Genomic DNA, 26,821 nt, shown 5'->3' on the forward strand with positions numbered 1-26,821 from the left:
CACGATTAAATGTTTTTTAATGCAAGAAAAGAAGTTACCTTCGGTTGCTTTTTCTTCCCACAAGTAAGTGTGGATGGGCCATGGCACCTTGACAGTGACTTCCGGACCGGGAGGCTGCCCCCACCCTCACTGGATACTGCACAGGACGGTGCGCCGGAGCCAGCGGCAGGTGACAAGGTCAGTGCCAGTGACTCAGACCCAGCGGAGGCCCAGAGAGAGCAGTACTGGAGGCATGGGGCTGGGGGGGGGGGGGGGGGGTCGAAGAGGTCAGATGGAGGAGTCCCTGAGACCTACCTGGGGAGTGCCTGGTGGGAAGCCTGCCCCCCCCCCGCCCCCCACCAGTGACGGGGACACCCGCGAGTGCGGCCAGGCCCCCCGAGGCCGTGCTGGCAAAGCTGATGGGGCCACCTGATCTGGTGGCTCGCTGCCTCGGGTCCCTCACTGCTCAGCCTGGAGGGAGGTTATTCTAAGGGCATCCAAGACAACACGCTGCCCTCCTCTGCTCGATGGGAGGACGACGGAAGGAGGGTAGGAGAGGGCCTCCTCGAATGCGGGCACGAGGAGGGGAGGGGCTGGGTCGTCCCTGGTCTCTGCTGTCTGGACGCAAGGCCCAGGCCGGAACGCTAAGCCATGCTGGCTTCGTCGGGGCCTGCCACCCATCCAAGGTGGGGGAGGAGGCACACCAGAATGTTCCAGGCAAGTGGAAGGGAGAAGCAAGCAACGCCGGCTCTTGGGCCCCCGACGGGGTGTGCTCTGTACATCCAACGGCTCTTGGGTGGGACCGCCCCTACTTGGAGTGTGGGAAAGGGGACAAAATCACAGCTTCTGAACAAGTGGTTAGGAAGTTACTGAAAAACTCGGTCGAGTATGAGAGGCGTCACTTTACAGAACAAAGCTGGCTTCTGTGTTTTTCTGGGAAACGTTCTCGCATACCTACTCATCCCCTGGACCCCACGAGAAAGGTAGGTCAGCTTATTTCTGTGCCTGCCAAGCTGGGGGAGCGGGGTGGGACAGGAGAGCACAGAGCAGGGCCTGTGCATAGGGGGCCACCACGGAGGGCAAAGAAGAAGGCACCAGAACCAACCTAATCCAGGAGCACGGGGAGGGGGCGGAGCCGCACAGGGAAGGAAGCCACCGGCCCAGCGAAGCCGCGCTCAGTTCAGCGACAAGCTGGGATCCTGGGGCGCCTGTCTGCACACGGCCCCGGGGCCCCCCCGCAGCTGCCGGGTGGGGGGCAAGCCAGGGTGGGCACGGGCCGTACGGCGGGACAGGAGAGGACAGAGGCTTGTTGTGTGCGGGGCTGTCAGACGGAGGAGGCAAGAAAGAACGCTGCCTCTGACGTTATATATTAAAAATATCCATAGTTCTTGTGCACAAAATTCCATCATTCACATGCGAGTATCACCCGCCTCCCTGCTGGGCCCAGGAACAGCCTTAAAAGAAAGATGATGGTTTTCCTTTTCAAGAGCTGAGGAAACATCGCTCAGTCTTTATGGACCTTGAGACCTGGTGACCCTTCCCCTCCCCCCAGTCTCTGCCTGGCCAGGCGGGCGCGGCGGTCACGGTCACTCGTGCCTCCGCTTGGAGGGCGGGATCAGGTGCGGGGGCAGGTCGGCAGGCAGCTCGTGGCCCTCCAGCTTGACTTTGATGAGGTGGTTGGCCAGGGCAAACTCCTCGTCATCCAGCAGCCCGTCCTTGTCCACATCGGCCAGCTTCCAGATCTTCCCCAGCACCGTATTGGGCAGCTTGGACTTCACCATCTCCTTCTTGGCGTTGGCGCCCGTGATCTTGCCGTTGACGGGCGACAGCGTGTAGAAGATCTCGTCGTAGGTGGGCTTGTCCTTGCCCACCACCCACTCCACGTCGTCGATGCCCTCACCGGCCCCCTCACCGTAGCCGTGCCCAAAGGGCCCGTTCATGGTGCCTTCGAAGGCGCCGCCCTTCACGGCCTGGGAGGGCATCAGGGACTCCTCCTGGCGCACCATGACCATCAGCCGGGCGATGTCGTTGGCCAGCATGTCGTCCACCGTGTCCAGCAGCTTGGGTTTCAAGGCCTGGAACTTGCTGAAGTCCTGAGTCTGCAGGAGCTCCTGTGGTAGGCAGAGGGGGTGGGGGTGGGGGGTGGCTGGCTCAGGTCCCTTGCAGACTCCAGGCGGAGTGGGGGGAGCAAGGGATCCCACGCCAAAGAGCTGGTTCCGGGTCTTGGCCCCGACCGCTTGGCAGCCCCTCGGCCTCGGCTCCCCAGAGGTACCTTCCCTGAAGGGCCGTGGGGAGGACGGTGCTGGAATGCCTGGCCCGCCGCCCTCCCCTCGCCGTGCAGGGTGAGTCACCGCATTCCCCTTCGTGGTGTCACGGCCGGGTCGACTTCTGATTCGGGTGGGGTGCTGCTGACTGACTCAGCTGCTTCCATTTGGGGAGGCCCCACCCCGAGAAGCTGCATTCCCTCCAGAACCACTGCCCCAGCGTTCCCCCCCCACCGTCTCACTCCCTGACACCCCAGCGCCCACAGAGGGTACATGCGGGGTGCGCGGGGTGGCCACACCTGCATCTTGCGGAGGCTTGGGAAGTCGCCGGGGGAGATCTGGTGCTCCCGCTCGATCTTTTGGTAGATCTCTCCCAGGTTGTTCACCAGCTCTTTCTTCTTGCTCTCTTTACCGAACACATTGGGCATCTCCTTCTTGAGGGAGCTGATGATGTAGGCGTGGACCTGGAAAGACAGGAAGGGGCGGACGTCAGGCGCGTCCCGGACACCCTCCCGGACACCCTGTCAGGGGGGGACCTGCGCGGGGGCCGCCCCAGAAGGCTGGGACTGTAACTGGGGACGCTGCCCAAAGCAGACCACAGCCCGTGTTCTCTGTGGCACCGGGCACCCCCCAGCCACCCCTCCACGCAGCAGAGATGAGGGGCACGCCGTACAAGCCGAGCAGAGCCCTGCCATCCCATCCCGCATGTGCAAACGTGTGGCTGATGATGTCAAGTTCACAAAACTTCAACATGGCTGGAGTTATGCTCAGTTGACCACCCTGATGGCTCAGAATGACTAAGGATTAGGAAAACCACCTAAGGCTTTTCCCAGATGTTTTGAAGTTTATCTAAGCTCAATACCTTACTTACACCTTCGCCAGTTAGGGGCACACCCTTCACTTCCCCACGGCGGGCTGGTGACGCCCGCAACCCTCCCAGGGCCCTGGCCCTCGGATCCCTCTGCCTTGCCAGGTACTGTCCAGCCGTGAAGGGCTGTAGCCAGCCGGCCTCACCCTCCTTCTCCCGACTGCCAGCTCTCCTCCATCAAAACCCCTCCAGTGGCCTGGCCCTGCCCTGCCCCAGGCTGAGAGCCTGGCTGAGAACAGCCTGAGGGCAGCAGGCCTGTCAAAGAGAGTGGCAGTCACTGCTCCGCCTATCACAGGCCTGGCGCAGAGAGCCACTCACTCCAGGAAAAGGAAACGGTCTAGAAACCGCAGGTGCGGGACAAGATGGGAGGCCCCGGGGTTTTCCGGGCACGGTGACTCAATGTGCCCGTCGGCCGGGTGATTACGACACCATTTCTGTGGATGAGCAAAGAGTCTGCCCTTTGTTGTATCCTAGAAGGAGGCTGCGCGAGAACACAGGCGGCCCTGCCAACAGGAGGCTGGACAAGGAGAGACCAGAGCCGCCCTTCCCCGCAGCCTGGAAACGGGAGAGACCGCGGGCCAGTGAAGCGGGTCTTCTCACGGGTCCTTTTCTCAGAACCGACTCCACTCACTGGGAAAGGTCCCGAAGTGAGAGATCTAGAAAACTGTGCAGCCTGTATCCCCCAGAGCAGGCTCCTGCACGTTACTGTGCATACGGACCACCAGGGGATGGTGTTCAAGTGCAGACGGTTCGGTCGTGCCGGGTAGGGCCTGAGGGCTGCACTTCTAGCACGCTCCAGAAGGGCCCGTGAGCACTGTGGGTAACCAGGGTGGAGACAGGGACCAGTGGTAAAAGATGAAGGGTCAGGTCTTACTACTTACGATAGTGAGCACCCACAGGCTACCTGACTTCGGACCTCCAGATGGGATACCGTGAGCCACCGTGTCGGGAGCCCAGGGCGAGGGTTTCACAGGCCATGGGACCGCCTTCACCGAAGCCCCAACACCCCCAGAACACCCTCCTATTCCTCCATGAGCCAGGGGCAGCTGTAAAACCCCCTGCCCTCCGCGGCCACTGCTCCAGGGAGGGGGTGATGCACAGGGTCCCTGCTCGGCAGCCATCACCGACAGGCTCGGGCCGAAGCCAAGTGCTGAGCCCCAAGGATCCGTGACCCTCACACGGGCACTGACGCGGCCTCAGGACGTATCCAGGCAGGCTCACGACGTGCTGCTATGCCACATCAGGGGACACGCTCTGCCCCTCTATGTCCCAAGGGTCCACTGGTGGCACTGACCTTTGCTTCCCAGACCCACCCACGCCGGGGTCTCAGGGAGAGGCTTGGCCAGGCGCTGAGATCCCAGGCTCGTGAGCAGTTCCGACGCCGCCGGCGGGTGTCGGCAGGCCCTGCGTTTCCACAGAGCACTGGGGACGGTTCACAAGGCCTCTGGGGGCTGAGGCCACCCGGGTTCTCCCTGGGCCCGCAGGCTTGCGCCCCATCTCTCCACCAGCTCTCACCTGTCCCGGCTCATGCATCAGCTCCCACCTGAGGCCTCGCGGTCACCTGCTGCTGCAACGCCCCATGGCCACACAAATAAACTGGGCTTTATTTGTCTTTGCGTGTTCTGCTTTCGCAGTATGACTGGTGAGTGCCGGAAGGGCAGGGACCGTGCGTGGCGGTCCCCACTGTGTCCCCGGCGCCCAGCGTGTGCTAAGCGCTCCACAGGCCCGGGAGGGAAGCCGACGAGGACTGCGCCCCCACCTGCTCTCCAGTTCCCAGGCTGCCCTTTGGCACAATGCTATCTTCCCACCTGGTGTCCACACGCATCAAGACTCCGTTGAGAAGAGGTTGCACCCATGGGCGTAGAGGGGACTCGTTCAGACACGGCGCAACATAGGCGTGTGGCTGTGGGTCTGCCCGGATGGGACTCGGGTGTCCCGAAAGCCACGGCAGCCCAATCCTGGGGCCCCGAGTGGCAGTCCCAGGCCCCCTCGGGCCCCCTCCAGCAGCAGACCACCTCCCCCCCTGCCCACGCCCCTGCCCCATTTACCTTGGCCAGCCGTGCCCGCTTGATCAGGTCATTGAGCTTCCTGAGGGCGGCGTTTCGGGGCAGAGACTGGATGTCTTTGAAGAGGTCCTGCTCCTCGGCCTCAAAGAGCTTGCGGTTGTCGGGGATGAGGAGCGGGTGGGACCAGAAGGAGCCGATGTAGACCCTGACCACCTCGGGGGTGTTGATGATCTTCCCCAGGGACCACATGAGAGCCCCGTAGACCCGCATCAGCTGCTGGGTCTCGATCTGGTCGGCCTTGTTCAGCACCACGCGGATCTTGTCCTCGTGGTTCTTGAGGGCCTTGATGACCTCCGAGAACTCGTCAGAGATGTCCAGCTTGTGGGCGTCGAAGAGCAGGATGATGCGGTCCACCCGCTCGGCGAACCACTCCAGGACGGCCGCGAAGTCGTACCCTGCGGGGGGGAGGCGGGAAGAGCAGGGTGAGGCGGGGGCACCGAGGCCCAGGCTGCGCGGATGGCTCTCCTCCCGACTCAGCCCGGGGTCAGCTACATTTCCGTGTACTCACGGGGCCAGCACGGCACCCTGAGGGCAGGGGCGTCAGGCCCCCACTGTGTGGCACCCCACCCCTGTGACACCCTCGCCCACGCAGCACCTGGCCCGGAGCACAAATAAGTCATGCAAAAGAAGTCAGAGCCTGAGCTCTGAAGCGGCTCAGATCGGGGCGAGAGTGAGGGGGAGAGCCTGGCATAGCGAGAGCGGAGACTCGGGTTGGGGGGGGGGGGGGTGCTGCCACCTGCCACCTGGATGCCCCGGGACGACAGAGACAGTAACAGCCACCACACCTGCAGCCGCTACTCGCGCGGTGCTCGCGCCAGGCCCCCCATTCTGCAGGAGTCTCATTTATTCTCCGCAACAGGGGTTGGCAGACCACAGCTCGCCCATCACCTGTTCCGCAAATACAAATTTTATGGCGGGGCGGGGGTGGGGGGGGGCGCCTGCGTGGCTCAGTCGGTTTAGCGTCTGCCTCCTGATTTGGGCTCAGGGCATGATCTCACAGTTTGTGAGATCGAGCCCTGCGTCGGACTCAGTGTCGACAGTGAGGAGCCTGCTTGGGATTCTCTCTCTCTCTGCCCCTCCCCTGCTCTCTCTCTCTTTCTCAAAATAGTTTTATTGGAATGCAGCCACGCTCCTCGGTACGGTCTATGGTGGCTTTTGTCTACAATAGCAAAGTTCAGCTGTCAGGCCACAGACCACAGGCCTGCAAAGCCAAAAATATTAATTCTGACCCTTCAGAAAAACTTTGCTGGCCCCTGCTCTACGGCAGCCTATGACGGGTCACACACCGCCTCCCCTCGCTTAGGTCTTCCATGTTCCCTAAAATGAAGTAGCTCTTCCCTCCGTTCTCTGCTGTTTTCCACCATCCAGTTAAAGCCCTTTGGTGAACATGGACATCTGTAGCAAAGACTGCTAACTGGAACTCTTCCTTTAGTAACAGAACTGTTTGGCTTTAGCTGATTTCAGGGCCCCACAGCTTGAGAGTGCACCCCCCAGCCTCTCTTGAGGCAGAAATGACCATGAAGAGGTGTATGAGCCCTCTGTCCTTTTCTCCCTTCCTGAAGAATGGGATGCAGATGTGATGGAAGGAGCTGGAGCAACCACCTCGAGTTCAGAGGTGCAAACTGAACATTCAGGACGGCTTTAGACTACTGTTTTCCACGGAAACTGTCTGACAACTGGCTGAACCCAACGGATTTTTGCGTCTAACCGCAGTTTAATTTGCATCCTGTTTTACGATCCCCCCTCTTCAAAATGTTTCCACCTCTTCCACTGCCCCCAGAAGGCGTGAAAGTTCTCGTTCTCATCTTTTAGGAATCAAGAGGAGAGGAGAGGTAGGAAGACGACCACGTGAAAACAATCGCCTAAGAATCTTTGGGAAGCTTCGGTCCAAGCCCCGGAACTATCACTTCCTCTCTGGGGGATTCTGGGCAGGCCTCCTTGTCCCCGGGCTCCTTCTCCTCGTTCTTCAGCCAGCCGCTACCCACAGGCCACCTCCCACCTGAAATGTGGGCCGGTCCTCCTAAGAAGCACCAGATACATCCCAGAGTACAGTCAGGCTCCTGAGGGTACACGGCTCCTACAGGGAAGAGCCAGCCGGGACACTGCTCTCAGAAACTGGCCCAAACCAACCTCCTTGTCCTCACAGCCTGACTCTAGCATCCCCTGCACAACACGCTCACTACCCTCTGACCAAACTGGGATTTAGACATGCATTCTCTAGAGCGGGGAGAAGGAAAGGACAGAGTGACCACCAGTGCCACGAGGTGGGAGGGCAGCCCTCCCCAGCCTCATGGTTAAGGAACCTTCAGGGCGGTTCGTCAGAGGGGTATCCGGCCGTTCCCATCCTGCCGAGCCTCACAGACCCAATACAAGTCTATATGGCCAAGCTCCCCAAGAGGCTCCCTGCACTCAGGCCAGAACCGGGCCCTCATTGCAAGGGCTTTAAGATAAACAGTTAACACTGTGGGCGCGCCTAGGGGTGAAGTTGCTTGGCTGGATAAACATTCTGGCCGCCAGGCATCCCCCCCCCCCCACAACCTCACCCTGGTTCAAGTGTACCTCGGAGTTGTCTGTGTGCCCGAAGCCACAGCGTTCCAGGCCTCTCCCCACTCCAGTGCTCAGGAAGAACACAGGCCCTTAAATAAGACAGCTCTGGGGGCGCCTGGGTGGCTCAGTCGGTTAAGCCTCCGACTTCGGCTCAGGTCCTGATCTCAGGATTTGTCAGGTCGAGCCCCACATCGGCCTCTGTGCTGACAGCTCAGAGCCTGGAGCCTGCTTCGGATTCTGTGGCTCCCTCTCTCTCTACCCCTAACCCACTCATGCTCTCTCTCTCAATAATAAACATTAAAACAAACAAAAAAAAAAGACAGCTCTGTGTTCAACTCCCCTCGTCCGCCCCCTTCTGTGACCTGAAGTTTTTGTTTTTGTTTTTTAACTTTTATTTATTTTTGAGACAGAGAGAGAGCATGAACGGGGGAGGGTCAGAGAGAGAGAGGGAGACACAGAATCCGAAACAGGCTCCAGGCTCTGAGCTGTCAGCACAGAGCCTGACGCAGGGCTCGAACCCATGGACCGCGAGATCATGACCTGAGCTGAAATCAGACGCTTAACCCTCTGAGCCACCTAGGCGCCCCTGTGACCCAAAGCTCTTAACTTTTCTGTTACAACTGTTTCCTCTGTGAAATTCAGAAAACAATTCCTCCTCCTATGGTCATAGGGAGGACCAGAAGGGATAACACGCGGGGCTCCTGGCACAGGCCCCACTGGCAGGAGGGGCCGAGTGGCCTAGGACGGCATCACGAGTCAGGAACGGAGACGAACCTGGCTCTGAAGCCAGAAGCCAGCTTTCACCCTTGGGGTAAGACATCAAAACTTAAGGAAAACCGCACATTCTGTCGACTCAGCATGGCAGCAACATGCATCTGTTCCTGCCCCTGCACACCAGGGAGACAGGACGCTCTGATCAGAAGCAGCCTCTCGACCGGCTGAAGTTTCTAGTATCATGGGGGTAAGGTGAAGCCGGTGGGGGGAGGGGGACAGTAAAGCCCCTGGGAGTCTGAACTTGAGCCTGGGCACGGCGGTCATCAGCCCTCCCGAGGCCAGTGCAGATGGTGGGAAAGCGCCAGACCACTGATTCTCTGTGCTCAGAGCAGGAGAGGCGTGGAGAGGGTGCTGGGTCACTCCCGTGCCAGCTGCCAGCCAGCATCCCAGGCTGCTGGTTCCAGAGGACGGGGCCCCCCGCCACCGCACGGCTGGCTCCGGGAGCCATGGGACGGGACACCCGGAGAGAAAACTCATCGGCAGAAAACTAGAAAAGGAAGGCTGAGGAGCAGGCCAGGGAAGCGGCAGGGAGGCCGCGGCGCCTGCCTGGGCCGCAAAGCCACCGCCTTTTATGGCCCACTCTGGGAACAGCAGGCCAGCGCTGGGAAAGCAATGACTCAGGACTGAATGGTGGCTCCCTCCCAGCAGAAACGAGGCCCCACTTCAAACCGCCCGTCCTCAGGCCATCACAGATTGGATGACTGCAGATTCACACAGCTGGGGAGGCAGCGGTGCCAGGAGCGAGGTACTGGGAACAGGGGCGCCCCGATGGGCTGGGCTCCAGCCCAAGTTAGCTTTGGCCCGGGAGTCAGGACGGCGCACGGGGAGCTGAGCTCACCCCCAGACTCCACCCAATGTGGCCCCACGCCCCCCTCCCCCGATGGTGGGGGGCCCAAGACAACGGGGAAAGACGGAGAGGAGGAGCCCCTTCTGAATTGTGGCCGGAGTCACTGCCGCCGGTCCGAGAGCCCCAAGTGCCCCCCACTGCCCCCCCCCCCCCCCCAGAAACCCAGTTACTCGCCAACACCTCGAGCTGGAGCCAGCAGAGCTAAGTCCTTTTTTTTTTTTTTTTTTTGCAGGTGAATGAAATTTCCTGTTTATTATGAAAAATGCTCACACTTTTGGTGAGGGAGACACGGTGGCTGGCCAAATACATCCACAGGTCATGAAAAGGGTCACTCGGGCTCATGTGAGGTCATCGCAGGTGTATGACCGTGCGCAACGACGTGGCTGCAGCCACCGCCGGGCCTGCCCGGCACCCAGTTGTCCACCAAACCCTCACTCAGCCTGAGAGATGCTGTCGCAAAAGGCACCAAGGGCTACACCCACAGCAGCAGCACCAAAGCATCACTCAAGTCCATGCACCCAGCAAGGTGGCCACGGACACCACTTGGTCTAGAGCTAGGCCCCAGGCGACAAGCACAGGGACCAGCGTGCCCACGCCCCCACCCTCGCCCAAGACAGTGAGCCTTCGGGCTTTGGGACACATTAGAGATCAGTCTCAGTGACAGGGTAAGTGACGAGATCAGTGACAAGATGGCTGTCAGCCATCAGACAGCCCAATGCACAGCATTTCCTCAAGGAAAGTGGGAGTTCAAGGCGTGCTTGGTGCCAGAGACAAGTACACCCCCACCCAAGGAGACAGGGACACTTCGTCTGCCTCAGGTGGGGCTAAGACTGAGCGTGCGGACACCAGTGTCCCTATGAAGGACAGACAGCGTGGTCCAAGGTGGTGAGCTGGAAAGGAAAGGCTGACCCCACAGCGTGAGGAAAAGCCAGTGCCGTCTCTGATAGGGGACAAGCTCCAGTGCAGAAAGTTCTGGAACTCTGGAAACATTATAGAACAAGCCAGGCACAAAAGGACCAATACTGTATGTCTCTACTCTTAAGAAGTACCTGTAGTCAAATCCATAGGGACAGTAGGTAGAACAGGGGGGAGGGGCGACGGAGAATTAGTGGTTAATGGGGATACAGCTTCTGTCTGGAAGATGAAAAGGTTCTGAAAGGTGGTGAAGGTCACACAACAACACGGATCTGCTTGGGGCCACTGAACTGTGCACCGAAGACGGTTAGCGTCGGTGAAGCTTAGCACACGTGTGCACACAGTCGCGGGGGTGGAGGCAGGGGGGAGGCAGAAGAGTCGTGTGTTCGCTTAGGGTGACCAGGCTGAGGGCTGGGCTGGGTCTCGGGGAAGCCACGGCGCAGGCCAGTGGACAGGAGGCCCAAACGTGCCTCCCGTCCCAGCTCTGTTCCCACCAGGCCTCCTCACCAGGTCTGACCTCCCGAGGAGAGTCCCGCTCCCCGCCATGGGCACCGAGGCGGAGGAGGGAAAACCGTGACAGGTCCTCGCCCTGTCCTGGCACCCTCCAAACACAGGTAGTTCCAGCAGCTGGGGGAAAAGCTACTTCATACATTCCAAGTTTCTAGAACATCAACAATAGAGGGTTTGTCTGCAATCGACGTCTGTTTCCTGCCATTCAAGCCGCGTGGGCCTCGGTATTTCTTGCCATAGCTCCCACCACGCACGCTTCCAGCTGGTGCTGGGCCCAGAAGAGGGGCACAGAGGGGCAAGGCGGAGGGTAAGGCGCTGAGAGAGGACTGGGTGGCACACTTCTGCAAGCGGGCACTCTTCAGGGAAGGGCTTTCCCGGGGTTGCTCAGCAACCATTTGCTGTGTGCAAATGTCCGCAGCAACTTTGTTCAAAACTGCCCCAAACTGGAGACCTGTAGGCCCCTCAGCAGGTGAACGGGTAAGAAAGGAGGGCACACACATGCGACAGGGTAGGAACGGCAATGACAAAAGGGAACAGTCAGCCGATGCTCTCAAATACGTAACGAATCCCCAAAGCACCTGCTCAGTAAAGGAAGACAGACACAGAAGACTTTTACGTGACGTTCTAGAAAAGGCAAGACTTTAGGGACGAGGGTCACGCCAGTGGGTTGTGAGGGCGGGGAGCGACTCCAGGGAGCTTTCCGGGTGGACGGAAAGACCAGATCTTGGTCGTGGCGGTTGCATAACAGCTTCACGCAGCTGTACGTCTAACCAGGGTGAAGACCTCCATAAATCTGACGGGGACTCAAGCAAATGAGCAGAGGGTGGGGAAGGGGAAGGACAGATGGACTCTGGAATCGGGCCCGCGTTGGAATCCGGAGTCCTTGTGACCCCATCAGGCCACGGACCCTCTGCGAGCCTCAGTTTCTTCTTCTGTGACGTGAAGATGGAAGTTTCTAACTCACAGGGCTGCTGTGGGCAGCAGGGGAGCGCCCGGCACACTGTAAGCACTTGGTAAACGTTTGCTATCATTTACTCACGGGAATCGTATTTTGGGCTCCAGAAGCTCAGGTTCCGACGGGTGTGTAGGCAACGACCACTTCTAACGCGCAAAAGAATGCCTTATGCCACCAAATATAAGCGGAACATTTGCAGGCGCTCGGGCCAGCTGCTACAAAGCCGGGTGCCGGCTCGCAGCCTTGGAACAAGCAGGTGCCGGGCGCCAGCACGGGCTGGTACCGCTCCTCCGGGCACAGCGGCCCACGCCCCTCGGCGGAGCGGCGGCATTCCGGACAAAGGCTCGTCCCAAAGCTGTCCAGGGGACCACAGGTGGGGGAACAGCGGGGGGGGGGGGGGGACAGTGGTGAGAGTGAGGCTTGGAGGAGGCCAGGGGCCCTGAGAAGGTCCTGGAAGCTGAAGGGAAACTCCAGCTGAGTCAGTACTTCCCCATCCTCTGGCCTCCTCGGGAGGTTATTCAGGAAAAGGTCTAAGCAAAGTCTGGGAATCCCTGGATTTTTTGGTGTCTGTTTTTAATTAGCTGACATTTGCTGAACATGTAACTGTGCACCAGGGACGAGGGCAAGAGGTTAACACGTATAGATGCCTGTATTTATCAACAAGGAGGCTGATGTTGCTGTTCCTGTTTTATTGACTTGGCTCCCAGGGGTCGCTGCAACTCCCTAGGGCCCCCAGCTCCTAGAGTACTGAGCTGGGGCCTAAACGTTCGGTCTTATCTGAACCGTGGGTGCTGGGAAGCCAGGAGGGGTGCAGCACTTGGCCTTGCCCAAGGCTTTCAGGCAACCTCACAGAGCATGCTCTGGGCTGCAGAAAACCCCGACCCGGAGGGCTTTTAGGTGGGGCACCTCAGGAGGCAATCAGCACAAGGGTCAGCGGGAAGGGAGGGCCACAGCGCGGCCCCACCTCTGAGTCAGAGGACTCCGGGTCTGGGCCTGGGAGGCCCTACCTGCCTACTGGGATGGCCTCCAGGCTTGGATGGAGCCTGGGAACCAGGAGCAGTCAGCAGGAGGGCAAGTGAGAAGCTAGGGCACCAGCCAGCCTCGGCCAGGCGTCCTAGTCCTCACCCACAGATGCTCTGGGGGACCGTCGCTGGCTGGAGGCAGAGAACAGGGAAAAGAAGATCCCAGCGTTGTTGGTCCAAGCCCTGGACCTCAGGTCCATTTGTGGACTCAGAGTCTGATTTCAGGCCAGGAGAGAAACGGAAGGTGGCCCCTGCGTGTGTCAGGAGAGCTCAGAAGCCCCTGCACGGTCACGACCCAACAGGGTCAAAGACTTGCCCGATCTGAGCTGTGGGCGCTCCTTGGCGGCAAAGCGTCTGCTCTCAGCCCCGGCTGGTGTGGCCACAGCTTCTGCGGGGCCCGTGGGCACAGGCCAGCCCGTGTCGTCTTGCACCAACGACGTAAACTTCCCGAGCCTCTGTCTCCTCATCTGCAGAGCAGCAGTGTCCTCCCCAATGCAGCTGTGTGATAACTCAGGGGAGCGGGTCCGTGTGACAGAAAGCCAGGCACGAGGCCGGCCAGGCGGTGTTCTCCTAACCCAAGTTCAAGGAACACTTCCCTGCTGACGCGACTCACAGGCGCAAAAGTTGCGGCCAGCTCTCAGCCGCGTGGTGACAAGGGCAGGGGGTGCCCTGGCCGGGCCCCTGACTCCCAGGCCGGGGCCTCCACCTGAGTGTGCTCCCCACCGCTGCCCACCAGGGCCTGCCGTGGGAAAACCCTGCTCCAGCTCGTGACAGTGCAGGCGGGCAGCAGCCTGGGAGCCAAGGGCGCCAGCCCCACCGGGCCCCGGGTGCCCTTTGGAATGCCCTTTTATCAGTCACACAGCACTAAAGACCGAATGCTGTCCCCACAGGCCACTTTCCCTGCTGACACAGGAGAACGTAATCTTTAAAGGCGGTCAGACTAGCACAGCGAGGAAACGTAGCCCGAGACCCCCGCGGGGCCCCTTCTCCTTCCTGTGGTAATTCTCAGGGGGCTCTTGCAGAGCCTGGCCTGTACCTTGTTTTGGGCCTGCACGGGCCCTACGTTATCTTTCCAGGCAGTACTTCCTGCACACGTTAGGCACCACGGGGAAAGGGGGAAGAAGTCCAGAGGGGCCGGGCAGATAGGGTGGGAAATGGAAGTAAATGTAAGTAGCAACTCTAATACACGTGCAACGTCCAGAAGAACCTTCTGTTTCCAGGGAACCAGGTCGGCGGGACACAGGAACGCGTGCTGTTTGCCCAGGACCCATGTTTTCTGGTGGCCCGATCTTTCTGGGAGGGAAACACCTGCTTTCCGTGCCGTCAGCAAAGGGAACAGACAGGCCACCGGCCGGGGAACTGCACTGCCCTACTCTGACTTCCTCTGCTGGACAGAGCAACACGGGCCCTTTGCAGTGACTGATGGGTGGGGCCTCCGAGAAGAAGGCCGCTCCTTCCCCGTCTAGCGAGTGGTCACCTCCCGTGAAGACCACGGCCAGCACATCTGAGAGGTACTGCCCGCTGGTCTCCCTCCGGCTAATAAAACACTGACACCAAATATGTTGCACAGCAAATGCCAACTTGGTAACTTTCAGTAAAACACTTTAAACCAAGGTATCTAGGAGGCGCCTGGGTGGCTCAGTCGGTTAAGCGTCCGACTTCAGCTCAGGTCGTGATCTCACAGTCTGTGAGTTCGAGCCCCGCGTCGGGCTCTGGGCCGACAGCTCAGAGCCTGGAGCCTGCTTCGGATTCTGTGGCTCCCTCTCGCTCTGCCCCTCCCTGCTCGTGCTCTGTGTCTCAAAAATAAATAAAAACATTAAAAAAAAAAACCCCAAAAAACAAGATATCTAAGGGCACGGAGGGAAAGAAACTTTCACAGGAAGAAGCCCTCCTCCAATCAGAGCACTTCTTTTTTTTTTTTTTTTTTTTAAGTTTTTTGCGACGTTTATTTATCTTTGAGAGGCAGGGAAAGAGAGCGCGCGTGCACACGCACTGGCAGGGACGGGCACAGAGAGAGGGAGACAGAGACTCTGAGGCGGGCTCCACGCTATCAGCACAAAGCCTGATGTGGGGCTTGAACTGAGGAACTGTGAGATCGCGACCCGAGCCGAAGTCGGACGGTCAACCGACTGAGCCACCCAGGCGCCCCAGCAACGCGCTTCTCTTTAAGGCCCACTCCTCCTTCCTGGCCGTGGTGGGGTGGGGGGGAGGCCCTCTGTGGCTGCCCCAGGACAGAAAGGGGCCACATCTCCCACCTGGAGCGGCAGCAGACAAGCAGGGGCGAGCCCTGGTGTCTCTGGCTGGCCTCCTCCTCCTCCAAGCACCCGCCACCTGCACGGGCAACTTGAGGGCGGGGACTGCCTCGCACCCCGCATCCTCCCCTGGCCCCCAGAGTGTACCCTATGCCTGCCGATCCGCGAACTGGAGAGCACGCGGAGGCACAGCGGCGCCTGTCCCAGAGAGGGCACGTCTGGATACCGCTGACAGAGAAAGGAGAGAAAGGAGGCAGGGGAGGGAAACATCCCAGCAGACGGGGCCAGGGCGCCCAATGCTGCAAGACATATCCTCCCAACCTGTCGCCTGCCGAGCTCTAAGGACGCAGGCTGACGTGTCAAAGACACTCTTCCCAAGCAGGGGAACCTCACGGCACTGCTGGAAAACAGTGATGTCTGTCAGGGCGCCCGGGTGGCTCAGTTAGTTAAGCGCCCGACTGGGTTTCAGCTCAGGTCATGATCTCGTGGTTCGTAGTAGGATCGAGCCCCAAGCCGGGTTCTGCACGGACAGCGAGGAGCCTGCTTGGGGTTCTCTCTCACCTCTCTCTGCCCCTCCCCCCACGCACTCTCGCGTGCAGGTGTGTTCTCTCTCTCCCTCTCAAAATAAATAAATACACGTTAAAAAAAAGAAAGAAAGCAGGCAAGCAAGCAAGCAGTGGTATCTGGGATCCCTTTTACAAGACAACGAGGGTCACGAGCCCTTTCCCTCGAATACCTTAACTCCGAGCTCTGAAGGCCGTAAGTGAGCACAGACTGCTGAGAAGGTAAGCCGGTGTTTGTCAGCTACTGTCCCCATCCGAAGATGTGTATGCATCAGCTGACCTCTGCGGCGGGGAGGTGGCCGCCCAGAGGCGCCTTAGTTCTCTATCCGATGGCCCCCAGTCTACCTACTCTTCAAGGTCATTAAAAAGGTAACACGACAGGAGCGCCTGGGTGGCTCGGTCGGTTAGGTGTCTGACTTCGGCTCAGGTCATGATCTCACGGTTTGTGAGTTCGAGCTCCACGTTGGGCTCTGTGCTGACATCCTGGAGCCTGCTTCTGATTCTGTGTGTGTCTCTCTCTCTCTCTCTCTCTCTCTCTCTCTCTGCCCCTCCCCTGCTCACACACTCTCTCTCTGTCTCTCAAAAATAAATAAACATTAAAAAAACTAAAAAAAAAAAAAAAAAAAAGATAACACGACAGAGCCTCAAAGAAAAGTCCCTCCAGGAGAACTCAGGCCTGGAAGTGAACACAGAATAAATTCCCCCTTGTCTGGTCTTTCTCTTGCATGCTTATCAGGTATTTTCTTACAACCAGGTTGAAACAACAGCAGCAAGAGAGGGAAAACTAGCCCTCGTCTTTTTATTTGTTTTAAATATTTATTTTATCTCTACACCCAACGTGGGGCTCGAACTCAGAACCCTGAGATGAAGAGTCGCACGTTCCTCTGAGCCAGCCAGGTGCCCCTAGCCCTCTCCTTTTTAGAAGGGGTCCCAAAGCGGCCCCCTTCAACTCCTAGGAGTGTCCTTGTCATCAGGGTGCAGAACCTGAAAGCTGAAATCAGACTGAGAGATAGAATCAGGGCAGCTTCAAGATGTAAGCCCTTTTCGGCCGGGGCCCACAGCCTGGAAAAAAAGAGAAGCAAGGTTTCTCAGGACCAAGAACAGGGCTCCCACCTCCTCAGAGCCACAGCAGCCACAAAAAATCCCCCGAATGTCAGGCTGCTGGCTTCAAAGGCAAAGCTTGCCAAGGCTGGGCCGCCCAGAGGGAAAGGGGTACAGGAAAGATTTGCAAGTTAACGGTAAACAAATCTGGTCACTTGTCTTCAACCCCCTGAGTTTGATCTTACTTCATTCGCACATTTGTAGCTGTAGGCCCCACTCCTAGCCTGCCCTCACGCTCCGGGCAGACAGCGGCCCCCTTCCCGTTCGAAAAAAGGAACAGCAGCAGAAACACAACGCGGTTCAGGCTCATCCTGAACCGGATCTTCAGAAGAGCGCGGCAAGATCGAGTCAGGAGTCTGCACGACTAGGGGCCCGACACGCTAACACTACCACCACCCGGCACGGAAACCGCCCACTGCGCGCGCGCAGGGAGGCTGCTGATTTAACACTGAAGCAAACTTAAACACGTTGCCACTAACCCCCGAAACAAATATTTAACAAACTCCTGCAGCTTCTCCTTTGGGCTCACTTGTTCATGTCAACTGTTCTCTCACAGACCTGCTGGGCTTGCCAGGAATTCCTATGGTGTTGGAAGCAAAGCTTTTAAACATAAACTGAAGTGAGTGAGCCCCAGGGGGACCAGGGGCCCGTTCAGAACGGCTGTGCTGGCCGAGGTACCTGGAGCCCGGACCCGGAGTGACTTCCTGTGACCTCGCAGCCAGCCCGAGGTGCCTTCTCGTAAACCTGCCCTCTTTTCCAGATGCCCCAGGGGTTGGGAAGCATGAAAGTCACGCGAGATTGGCTGTGCTCTGCCCCAGACAGCTCTTAGTGATCTGGGCAGAGGCAGCCAGGGGAGAGAGCAGCTCCTGACCACTCTGGGCTCAGTGCACTATGAGGACACGGGGCTGATACAGAAGGGTCCCCGCCTGGGCCGGGAGAGACCTGGAGGGCAGCATCTGGTCCACGCGGCGGACATCAGACGGAAGGTGCCCCGGGCCGTGTCGGAGGCTGTTTACCTCTGCTGATGCGCTGTTTCTCTCCAGACAGGATCCCGGGAGTGTCGATGATGCTTATGCTGTCCAGGACTGGGTTGGGCAGCTGCGCGCACATGAACCTGCACGAGAGCAAGAGCCCAGAAGAGAGACGTCAAGACTCGGTCACTGGTGCTCTAGATGTGACAGTGGGGCATCCCGTACCCCTTCCTCTCCACCTCTGCCCTCCTTTCCAGAAGCAAAGAATGTCAAGGTTTTCTACACTCTTGGTTTCCAGGGGTGGCCATGGGACAGCTCATTCTCTTAACTGGGAATCCAACCAGAGGCTCAGACTGGCCTACATCAGCACTTTCCCCACGCGAGCTTTGTCCCCAGGGTTTAGGAGTTCAGCTTTCAAGTTGCTGACACGGTATGAAAAGTGCACGAGCCTGGGTCGCCATTCAAGTCCAGAAGGGAAACAGAAGGGGACCCTGGGACCCTGGAATTCTGTATTAAAATGTTCAACCACTTGGCCGAATTTCCATATATACCGAAGGCAGCGAGAGGCTTTCTTACTGCTGCTGGGCCCAGCTGCCTGGGTGAAGGGATAGCCGTGGGAGGCGGGTAACAGCTGGGGGACACATGGGCTGGAGCCGGGGGGTTGGTGGGGGGGGGGGGGGTAGGGCAGGGAAGCACAAACACGGTTCGCAGTTCTCTGAAAGCCACAGCAGGCCCAGGAAGAATGAACGAAGCCACAGACAGGATGACAGCCCATGAGCCAGGGCTTAGCTGTGTGTGTGTGTGTGCCTGAATTCCCACTGAGCTTAGAACAGCCCAGAACAGCAAGGGGCTGTCCCAACTGATCACAGAGATTCTTTGCCGGACACAGCCGCTTCTCTGAAAAAGATACTGTGAGCAAAGAAAATACTGACCCTTTGTCTGTAGGACACAGGCTTAAAAAGCTGCCTTGCCCACAGTGAGGAGGAATCTGAGCTGATAAGGTTCTCCTATCGGCCCCAACCCCCCACCCCCCCGACAAAGTGACCAGTGGCCGGGCTAAGGGCAGCTGGCCAAGGGGAGAGGTGCCGCCCGCAAGCACAACGGAGCCACATCAGCTGACCCGCAGACCTTGGACCTCGTCCTCACCAGTGCCGGCAACGGAGCCGGGGTGCCGGAAGTAACTGCAGGCCAGACTCGGACCCTGCTAGGGAAGGGCGTCACTGAGAGGAGCCCAGATTAAAAGAATCTGAAGCAGAACCGGCTCCGAGAAGTTACAGACCTAAAAACGCCTCGTAAATGAGACTGTGGAGCAAGCTCACGTGTGAGAGACACAGGAATAAGACGCCCTGCAGGGCCCGGGGAGCAGGCGGTGCACGGGGCACACGCAACATGCATTTTTCACCAACAAGGACGCACCGAGTTCATCTCACACTCTAAGTGGGTGGTACCGGTTACACAACTGAGTCCTCACAGGATGCTCTTAGGACATCCTGACGGCACCCTGACTTGGTCGGCTCCATCGGATTCTACTCTTAGAGCGGCCACTTACGGTAAAAGGCCAGAAAGTCAAGTTCATGACTCAACGGGGTCTCTCTCTCTCCCTTTTAATTTAGACAGAGAAAGAGAGCAGGGGAGAGGGGCAGAGACAGAGAGAATCTCAAGCAGTCTCCATCCACAGCCAGCGCAGAGCCCAACACGGGGCTCGATCCCACGACCCCAGGATCGTGACCTGAGCCAATATCAAGAGTCGGATGCTTAACTGACTCCCAAGAGCTCCTCAATGCGTCTGTTGAAGTGTGCCAAGAGAGGCCGTGTCAGGCGGGCAGAGAAGAGCCCCCTTTGTGCGCTCTGGCTAGCCGGGTAGCACTTGGTGTGCTCCATGGGCTGATACAGCTTGGGGCCCCAGCTCAAGTGCAAACCCATGCCACTTGACCCTTGGCTGATAAGGCTCCTTTGGGCAGTGATCGAGAACCCTCTGGAGAGTGGCAAGAAGGAACTGAGGGGTGCCTGGCTGGCTCAGTCGGTAGAGCACAGGACTCTTGATCTCAGGGTTGTGAGTTCAAGCCCTACGTTGGGCGTGGAGCCTACTTAAAAAAAATACACACACATATACACACACACACACGGCACCAACATCATCAGAGTGCCTGCCTTGGACCCGGCACCCCCGAACTGCTCTTTTTTTCAGGCAGAAGCAGCGGCAGGTGGTAACTGGCTGCATGAAGGCCCGTCAGCGCTGCTCTGGTGAGCCTGACAAGTCAGCAGAGCCCTCTGAGCCAGGCTTTCCTGAACCACCGAGGTGCGGGGTGCCTAGATGATGTCTACGATCCCTTCCAACTCTGACACTTTAGGTCTCCAAATTCAGAACACAGGTCACATCCTTGCAAAAAACGGTCTGCTCTCACAGTCGGAAGTGGAGACGCAAAGACAGAAGTAGGTGTAGCTACCCTCCGTTCTAGCTTCCCAAAGTTCAGCGTGAAAGTCAAGACCTAATAATGCTCGAAATTTCCAGCACAGCAGCCAAACTTTCCACAAGACCCTATGGCACCCACCGGCTAACAGTCTGGGCTAATTGCCTATCTACAGGCACAGTAATTCCAAAACACTGGTGTAATACCGGAGGAGGGCTCACGGCTAAGAGGGCCACGCCTCTCACATGAAGGGCTTTACTTAGCCCTGGCCCTTGACACACGAACGCCATCAACCACCAAACAGGACAGGCTTAAAACGCCTGAAAGGGACAAAATAATACAACAGAAGCCTGCCTGTCTTTTCTATTAAAGGTCAGCTCTGTGCACAGAAGTAGGCTGGCCACTGGCTCGGATCAGGAGCAAGCTGGTTCACCCTGTGTGGCTGGACAGTGTCTGGAAAGGAATGTGATCATACAGGGCGGAGACCTGGAAGGCACGAGTCAAGGATTCTTTCCTAGGCTCTTCCCAGGACCCAGACTTTGAAAGGCATGTGGAGTCACTCCTTGAATGGGGGGTGGGGGTGGCAGAAAAGGCAAATCTGTCAAGTCCTCCGGTATGTCTCTGGGGATAGGGGTGGGGAGAGGAAATTTAGTATAAGCAAGCACGGGGAGAGGGACTTTAGAATCACGGACTAGCGCCTTTGAATTCCTTTACAGAAGTGTGAACCTGGCTGTCGCACTCCTTAGAACAAGGGCCAATGGGTTTCGTGCCCAGCATCGTGAGGGTTAGTCTCTTGGAGGATAACCCTGATCACCAGGAGGCAGATTTCACCCATTTAACCGGGGAAACTGAGGCTCAAGAAGGTTAAGGAATGTCCTAGGGAGGGATTCAGGGCCCCGATCTCCTTCCAGGACTCCCAGTGCCACAGCCTGAGGCTGCTTCCTGAAACTCCTAAAGCAGCACAGTTTAGAGCTGCGCCTGCCCCCTACCTGAAGAGAAGTGTTCACACCCCATCTGTCCGCTACCTCGTGGGCTGCCCCAAACTCAGCAGGCCACAGGAGATCCTCCTTGTCCCTCCCACATGAAACCACTGGTCCCAGGGGAGGCACAGCACACCAGCAAAGGGAATGACTACAAGTTCCACATGTTTTTCCAGGACGCTTAAGAAACAGACCTTTGGAGAAAGGGAGGGAGAAAGGGGCCGGTATGAATGAATTACACGCACCCAGTCTGGGGAAAGGACTACTTTGTGGAGAGGTGGAGACAGAATCTCTCACTTTCTCAACGCGGATCGCGGTTCTGAGGGAAGCAGGGCTAGGATCGGCAGGAAGGTTTGGGGGTTAAACTGATAATCTGGAAAATTATGGGGGGGGGTGTGACACAAGCGAGGGGGGGGGCGGTGGCGGCGACACCCGCTCCCAGACCTCTGGGTGAGTTTTTGGTGCGAAGAGGCAGGGGCCCTTGTCCCAGGGAGTGGTCGCCGAGGGGCTCGCTGGGGCCTCGGAGACAAAGGACAACGGGGGGTGGGGGTGGGCAGCGGCCGCGATAGGGTCAGGACCCGAGTGCGGCATCGGGGGTCCCCCCTACGCGCCCCGGGGGCAAGGGGCGGCTACCTGTTGAGGAAGGCGTTGCCGAAGGCGTTGAGCTTGCGGAAGGGGCGCCGCGGGTCGACGACGAGCGCGTTGCCCGGCACCACGCCCTCGGTGGGGCCGTGCATGACTGCGATGAAAGAGTCGGTGGTGGGCTCGGGCCCGATGCGCATTCCCGGAAAGTCCTGCTCGATCAGGTGCCGGATGAAGGTGGTCTTGCCCGTGCTGTACTGGCCCACAAGGAGCACCATGGGCTTGTTGTCGAAGTCAGCGTCCTCCAGCGCGGGCGAGTGGAACTCGTGGAAGCGGTAGTGCTCCTCCAGGGGCAGCAGCTTCTGCGCGTACAGCTGCCGCAGCCCCTCGGACACCGTCTGGAAGAGCTCCGGCTCCTTCTTGCGGCGGGCATCCTTGCTGACCCAGCTGAACATGCTGCCGGGGACGGGGCTGGCTGCTGCGGGGCAGAGCGGCGGCTGAGAGCGCGGCGAGGGCGCAGAGCCGAGGCGGGGCCCGGCCGGCCGGCTGAGGGGCGGCGGGGCAGGGGGCGGGGAACGGCCCGTACTGCGCAGGCGCACAGCTCGGCCCGCTGAGCGCCCTCTGCGCAGTGGCGCGCGCTCCTAGCCGTGCGGCCTTTATAGGGCCGGGCCCGGCGTTCGGGCGCGCGCCGCCGCCGCCGCCGCCGCCGCCGCCGCCGCCGCGACAGGCCGCGGGGAACTGGGCGGGGGAGGAAGAAGCTCCGCCCGCGAACCCCGCGCCACGTCCTCCCCTCCCCCGGCTCCCATTGGCCGACTCCAAATATCGCGAGCGCCGCTCGCTCCGCTCCCCGCCCCTGGCCCGGGTGCCGTGGCAACCGCACCTGTTTCTCACCCACCGCCCCGCCCTCCTTGGGGCCGCTCGCGGACGTGCTGCGGTTGGGAAGCCGGGGAGCCGGGGTCGCGCGCGAAGACGTCGGGGAATCTGCGTGCCTTCCAGCACCCTCGAGACGCCCAGTTAGACACCGGGCTCTCTGGCTGCGCGCCGCACCCGCGCTTCCCCCACGAACGGTCCTCCCGCCCCCACTGGCTCAGAGTCCCCGGAAGTACCGGCGGACCCCGGGGGCCTCGCTCCAGTCCGAACAGGCCTTCCTTGCCTCCTCCTCGCCCCTGCTTCCCTGATGCTACTTCCTACCCCTCTTCTCCGTCTGCTTTGGGGAGAGGGGGAGAGAGGGAAGAGGGAGTAGACGAGGCTGAGGGAGTAGAACGTCCAAGGCGGGTGGTGCCTGGGGAAAGAAAACTGGGGAGGGAGCAAGACGCCCCTGGGGAAAAAAGCGACCAGCAGCAGGAGGCCTGAGCTGCCCTCAGGCCAGTGGGGCGGGGAATTGTAAGATGGACACAGCAGCGGAGGACACAGGACACACTCGGGAAGAAGAGATGGCCTCTCTGAAGGGGCTGCATCTGTGGGAGGTTGGGAAGGGGTACAAAGGAAGTTGAGGCCCTTTGGCCGCTTGAGTTTTGAGGAAGTGAAATCGGAAATTCCCTATGTGGGGTGGAGGGGAAATGTGGGGCAACAATGAAATCTTGTGGGAACCTAGGGGGAATTAAAAAACCCAAATACTTCTGCTTTCCTCTTAGGGTCACCACCAGTTAACCGGCTTTTACTCTGATCTGTGCCCCATCCCCTTACCAGTTCCTGGCTGTTCCATTAGGCTCATTCCCCCGCCATCGTTCCCTGCCACGTATAGGCCCCTGGCCCTGGCTGGCCAGGCCGGTGAGAATGTTCAGTGGGTGATGTCAGAACTTGGGGGGCTGATTGTTACATAACCAGAATGAGGATACCAGAGTGTAGGAGGGGGTCGGGGGTGAGGTGGTGGTGAGAAGTTCCTAGCTGGATCTGAAATGCACCTAAGACCCCGAAAGCCTCATGTCCGACTTTCCGGCTTCTGGGAGATGTGGGAGCCCGGAGGGCCAGGTGCCTGTATCCGGGAAGAAAGCAGGCTGGCGGTGTAAAAGGGTGGAGGCAGGAACTCAGATCTGAGAAGAAGCAGAATATTAGGGAATCTGGGTCAAGTGGGAGCCAGAGAGGGCAAAATGGAAGGTTTGGTTGCCCACCCCTTGTAGGATAGGGCCTCAGTGCCTTCTGAAGAAGTAAAATGCCGGGCGCCTGGGTGGCGCAGTCGGTTGAGCGTCCGACTTCAGCCAGGTCACGATCTCGCGGTCCGTGAGTTCGAGCCCTGCGTCGGGCTCTGGGCTGATGGCTCAGAGCCTGGAGCCTGTTTCTGATTCTGTGTCTCCCTCTCTCTCTGCCCCTCCCCCGTTCATGCTCTGTATCGCTCTCTCCCAAAAATAAATAAAAACGTTGAAAAAAAAATTTAAAAAAAAGAAGTAAAATGTTAAATCCATTGCCTCCCACCCCGCCCCTTTCCCTCCCTAATCATTGGAAAGTCCTGCCTGTAATCTTAGGTCTCTGACTTGCTGCTTTTATTTGAGATTTCATTAGTGTTCTTTCATCAATCACAGTAAAACAGAAGCCCCAAGGGTCTTTTTTTTTTTGGTGTCAAAAAAAGACATTGAGCCTCTTAGGGCTGTCACCAGAGGCTGAGTGCCAGCTGATGATCAGGAGCCTTGGGTGGGTCCAGTCCAGACTTCCTGGGCCAGCCTTAGAAGCCAAAGGACTTGCCTCCTCCATGGTGCTTTGAGGGGTCCACCCCGGAGATGCAACTTCCGGGCTGTTCCAGGGCAGAGCTCGGGGCTGAGGATCCTGAAAGAGTTGGTTGTTCAATGGCCTGAATGGGGCTACAGCGAGCTCCCCCTCGGTGGCATTCACATTGACCGGCGGTGGTTTATCACATCTCCCCAGAGCCCTCCGTGCTGGGAATAGCCCTCCCAATAAAATTGAAAAACAAAATGTTCCTGGGTTATTTATACATGAGACTCAGCCCGTGTTTGTTACATATGGCCGCTTGGCTTTCTCCAAGGAGCACAAAGGACTGGAAGAAGGCATCTCTCTCCCTCATGAGGCCCAAGTGGGCAGAGATCAGTTTTCCCAGTTTCACGGAGTTGGCGCTCAGGTCCTGGCCAGCTTCCTCATCTGGTAGTTCCCAGATTGTGAAAATGGCCTAATTTTCTTTGTGTGTGTGTGTGTGTGTGTGTGTGTGTTTTGAGTAGGGTAGATTCTATTTGGTGGGAGTTTTGTAAAACACGAATGAAGCATTTCACTTTGGGTGTCTCGGTTTCACTTTCTATCTTGAGGAAGAGTTCGACTCTTTTCCTTTTTCTCGGAAATGATGCCCCCCCACCCCCCAGCGTTTCCTTCTTTCAAATGCAGAAGCATACACCTGCAGTCCCAGAGATTGCTCTCAGCAGAAGGGGGTTACCTGCTTTCCCTCAAAGCCGGCCCCTCAGTCCCACAATGGCCTGGTCTAGAGAAGGGTCTGTACGAGGCTGGGAAAACCCAAAACCACATGGGTTTGTGTAGACACAGCTTTCCCTGCAGTCTGGAGGAACAGAATTGGCCAAGAGATGAATTTTGTCAAAACAAGGTCAAGAGATGGGGAGGGCTGTTCCTCTGCAGGCTGAGGTCTCCAGCGCTGGCCACGAGCTCATCCTCTGCACCCAATGAAGCCTCTCTCCTGAAGAGCACAGCAGTGCGTGTGGCCCTGGGGCTAGGGTCCTGGGGAGAGTTGCCGGATCTGGAGGTGCGTCCAGTGGCAGGGATAGACCCAGCTTGGAGGTGACAGAGTGTCAGGGCTGCTCAGGATCTCTGCTGTCAAATCTCAGCGAGAAAAGCCCAAGGCCCAGGGACGGTGAGTACCTTGTTGGAAGTCACTCAGGCTGAATAAGAAGCTGGGCCTTTGGAATCTTAACATCGCCACCGTCTGCACGCTCAAATCTGGAAGTTGCGAGGTTGGGCTGGTGGCAACGCACAGGAAGGGAGTTTCAAGAACCTCTTCCCAGCTAGGTGCAGGCTGGGGTTAACTCTGCCCTTAAGCTCTGCAGCCTGGGGGCCCAGCGTGCAGATGTACGAGGATGCTGTGTATACAGAACCACATAGCGCTTTGCAGAGCTGAGTCACAGAAGCCTCCGAGCACTTTTGCTAGTAACTCCACCCACCGCTGGGCTTCCAAGCTCCCCATCTTGCAGGGGCTGCCGGGGCTGGAGCGGCAGGCACCACCCCCGCGCTGCCCTCCAGGCCTTTGCTGTGGACGCATCGGGTTTGGGGACTCCGTGGGAATGAGTTTATTATTTGGCACATGGGAATTCTGCCTCTTACAGTGATACCGTCGGGGTCCTTGGGCAGGGTCTTGGCGTCTTCTTACTCCATACTGATGGGAATGGTGGGCATAGGAGGAGAAATGGCAGAAAGAGGCTCAGGTCAGCAGGGGACGTGGGGGATGCGAGGAGGCCGTCGGCCAGTTACGAGGCTGCCAGGGCTCAGTGGCGAGGTCAGAGACAAGATGGGACTTGGGAGTTCCGGTCCCAGCAGCCGGAGAGCACAGGTGAGGGGCTCAGACGTTGCTGCCGGGGTGATCGCAGTGGTGGCCCCACCTGCGTGAGCGCAGGCCACCACCCTCTTCGTGTCCCCTCCAGGCACGCTTTTCTGCTGCAGCTGACTGTCCCTCACCATAGCCTGGAGCCCCTGTTCCCCCACGGCTGGGGGCTACCCTGAGCCTCCGCACGGGCCTCACGGGGCTCACGGGGAGCAGCACTTCCGTGCCCGACAGTGTGTCATACTTGGCCACCAGGGCACAAGCCCAGCTCCTCTGGCCCAGCCCCTCACACCCACACACCTCAGTGCGGGTCAGACACGGTGCCCAAGGCCACCCTCCAGTCCCCTCTGCTGACCTACAGCTCCCCCCTCCTTCCCCCACATCGGTCGCCACGCAAGTCCCACTGAGCTGGGTGGTCCACACAGCTGCCCCAGCTGACCTCCTCTGCCAGCAGTCAGCCTCTCACTTCCCTCTTGGCCCCGCTGGAACATTCCTCTGACCTGTGTTTTCTTCCTCCTGCCCTAAGTACAGGCAACGGGGATGGGTCATCTGGAAAGGGACTGGGGGGTGGGGAGATGAGATGAGGGCCGTGTCTGCCCAAGGTCCGCGTTTGCTCCCAGAAATACATGTTGGGGCTTCTCCAAGGGCAGGGATACAGCAGGACCGTTCCCAGAGCTGGCATCATGCCTCCATGTTCTGCTCTTCTAATCTGGCCTCCAGCCCGT

The 26,821-nt window shown here is 58.7% G+C and overlaps 1 protein-coding gene across 1 annotated transcript; it reads right to left on the reverse strand.

The window, feature by feature from the left end:
* EHD1 (EH domain containing 1) lies at positions 1–23,405 on the reverse strand. Its single transcript, XM_043581631.1, has 6 exons — positions 23,294–23,405; positions 21,659–22,085; positions 17,680–17,777; positions 5,160–5,572; positions 2,543–2,707; positions 1–2,090 (listed from the first exon to the last, which is right to left on the reverse strand). The coding sequence occupies exons 1-6, from the start codon at positions 23,319–23,321 to the stop codon at positions 1,566–1,568; spliced, it is 1,656 nt and encodes a 551-aa protein (XP_043437566.1). The 5' UTR covers positions 23,322–23,405; the 3' UTR covers positions 1–1,565.
* Between the last annotated feature and the right edge of the window lie 3,416 nt (positions 23,406–26,821).

The sequence above is a fragment of the Prionailurus bengalensis genome, chromosome D1, assembly GCF_016509475.1.
Source record: "Prionailurus bengalensis isolate Pbe53 chromosome D1, Fcat_Pben_1.1_paternal_pri, whole genome shotgun sequence".
Lineage (NCBI taxonomy): Eukaryota > Metazoa > Chordata > Mammalia > Carnivora > Felidae > Prionailurus > Prionailurus bengalensis.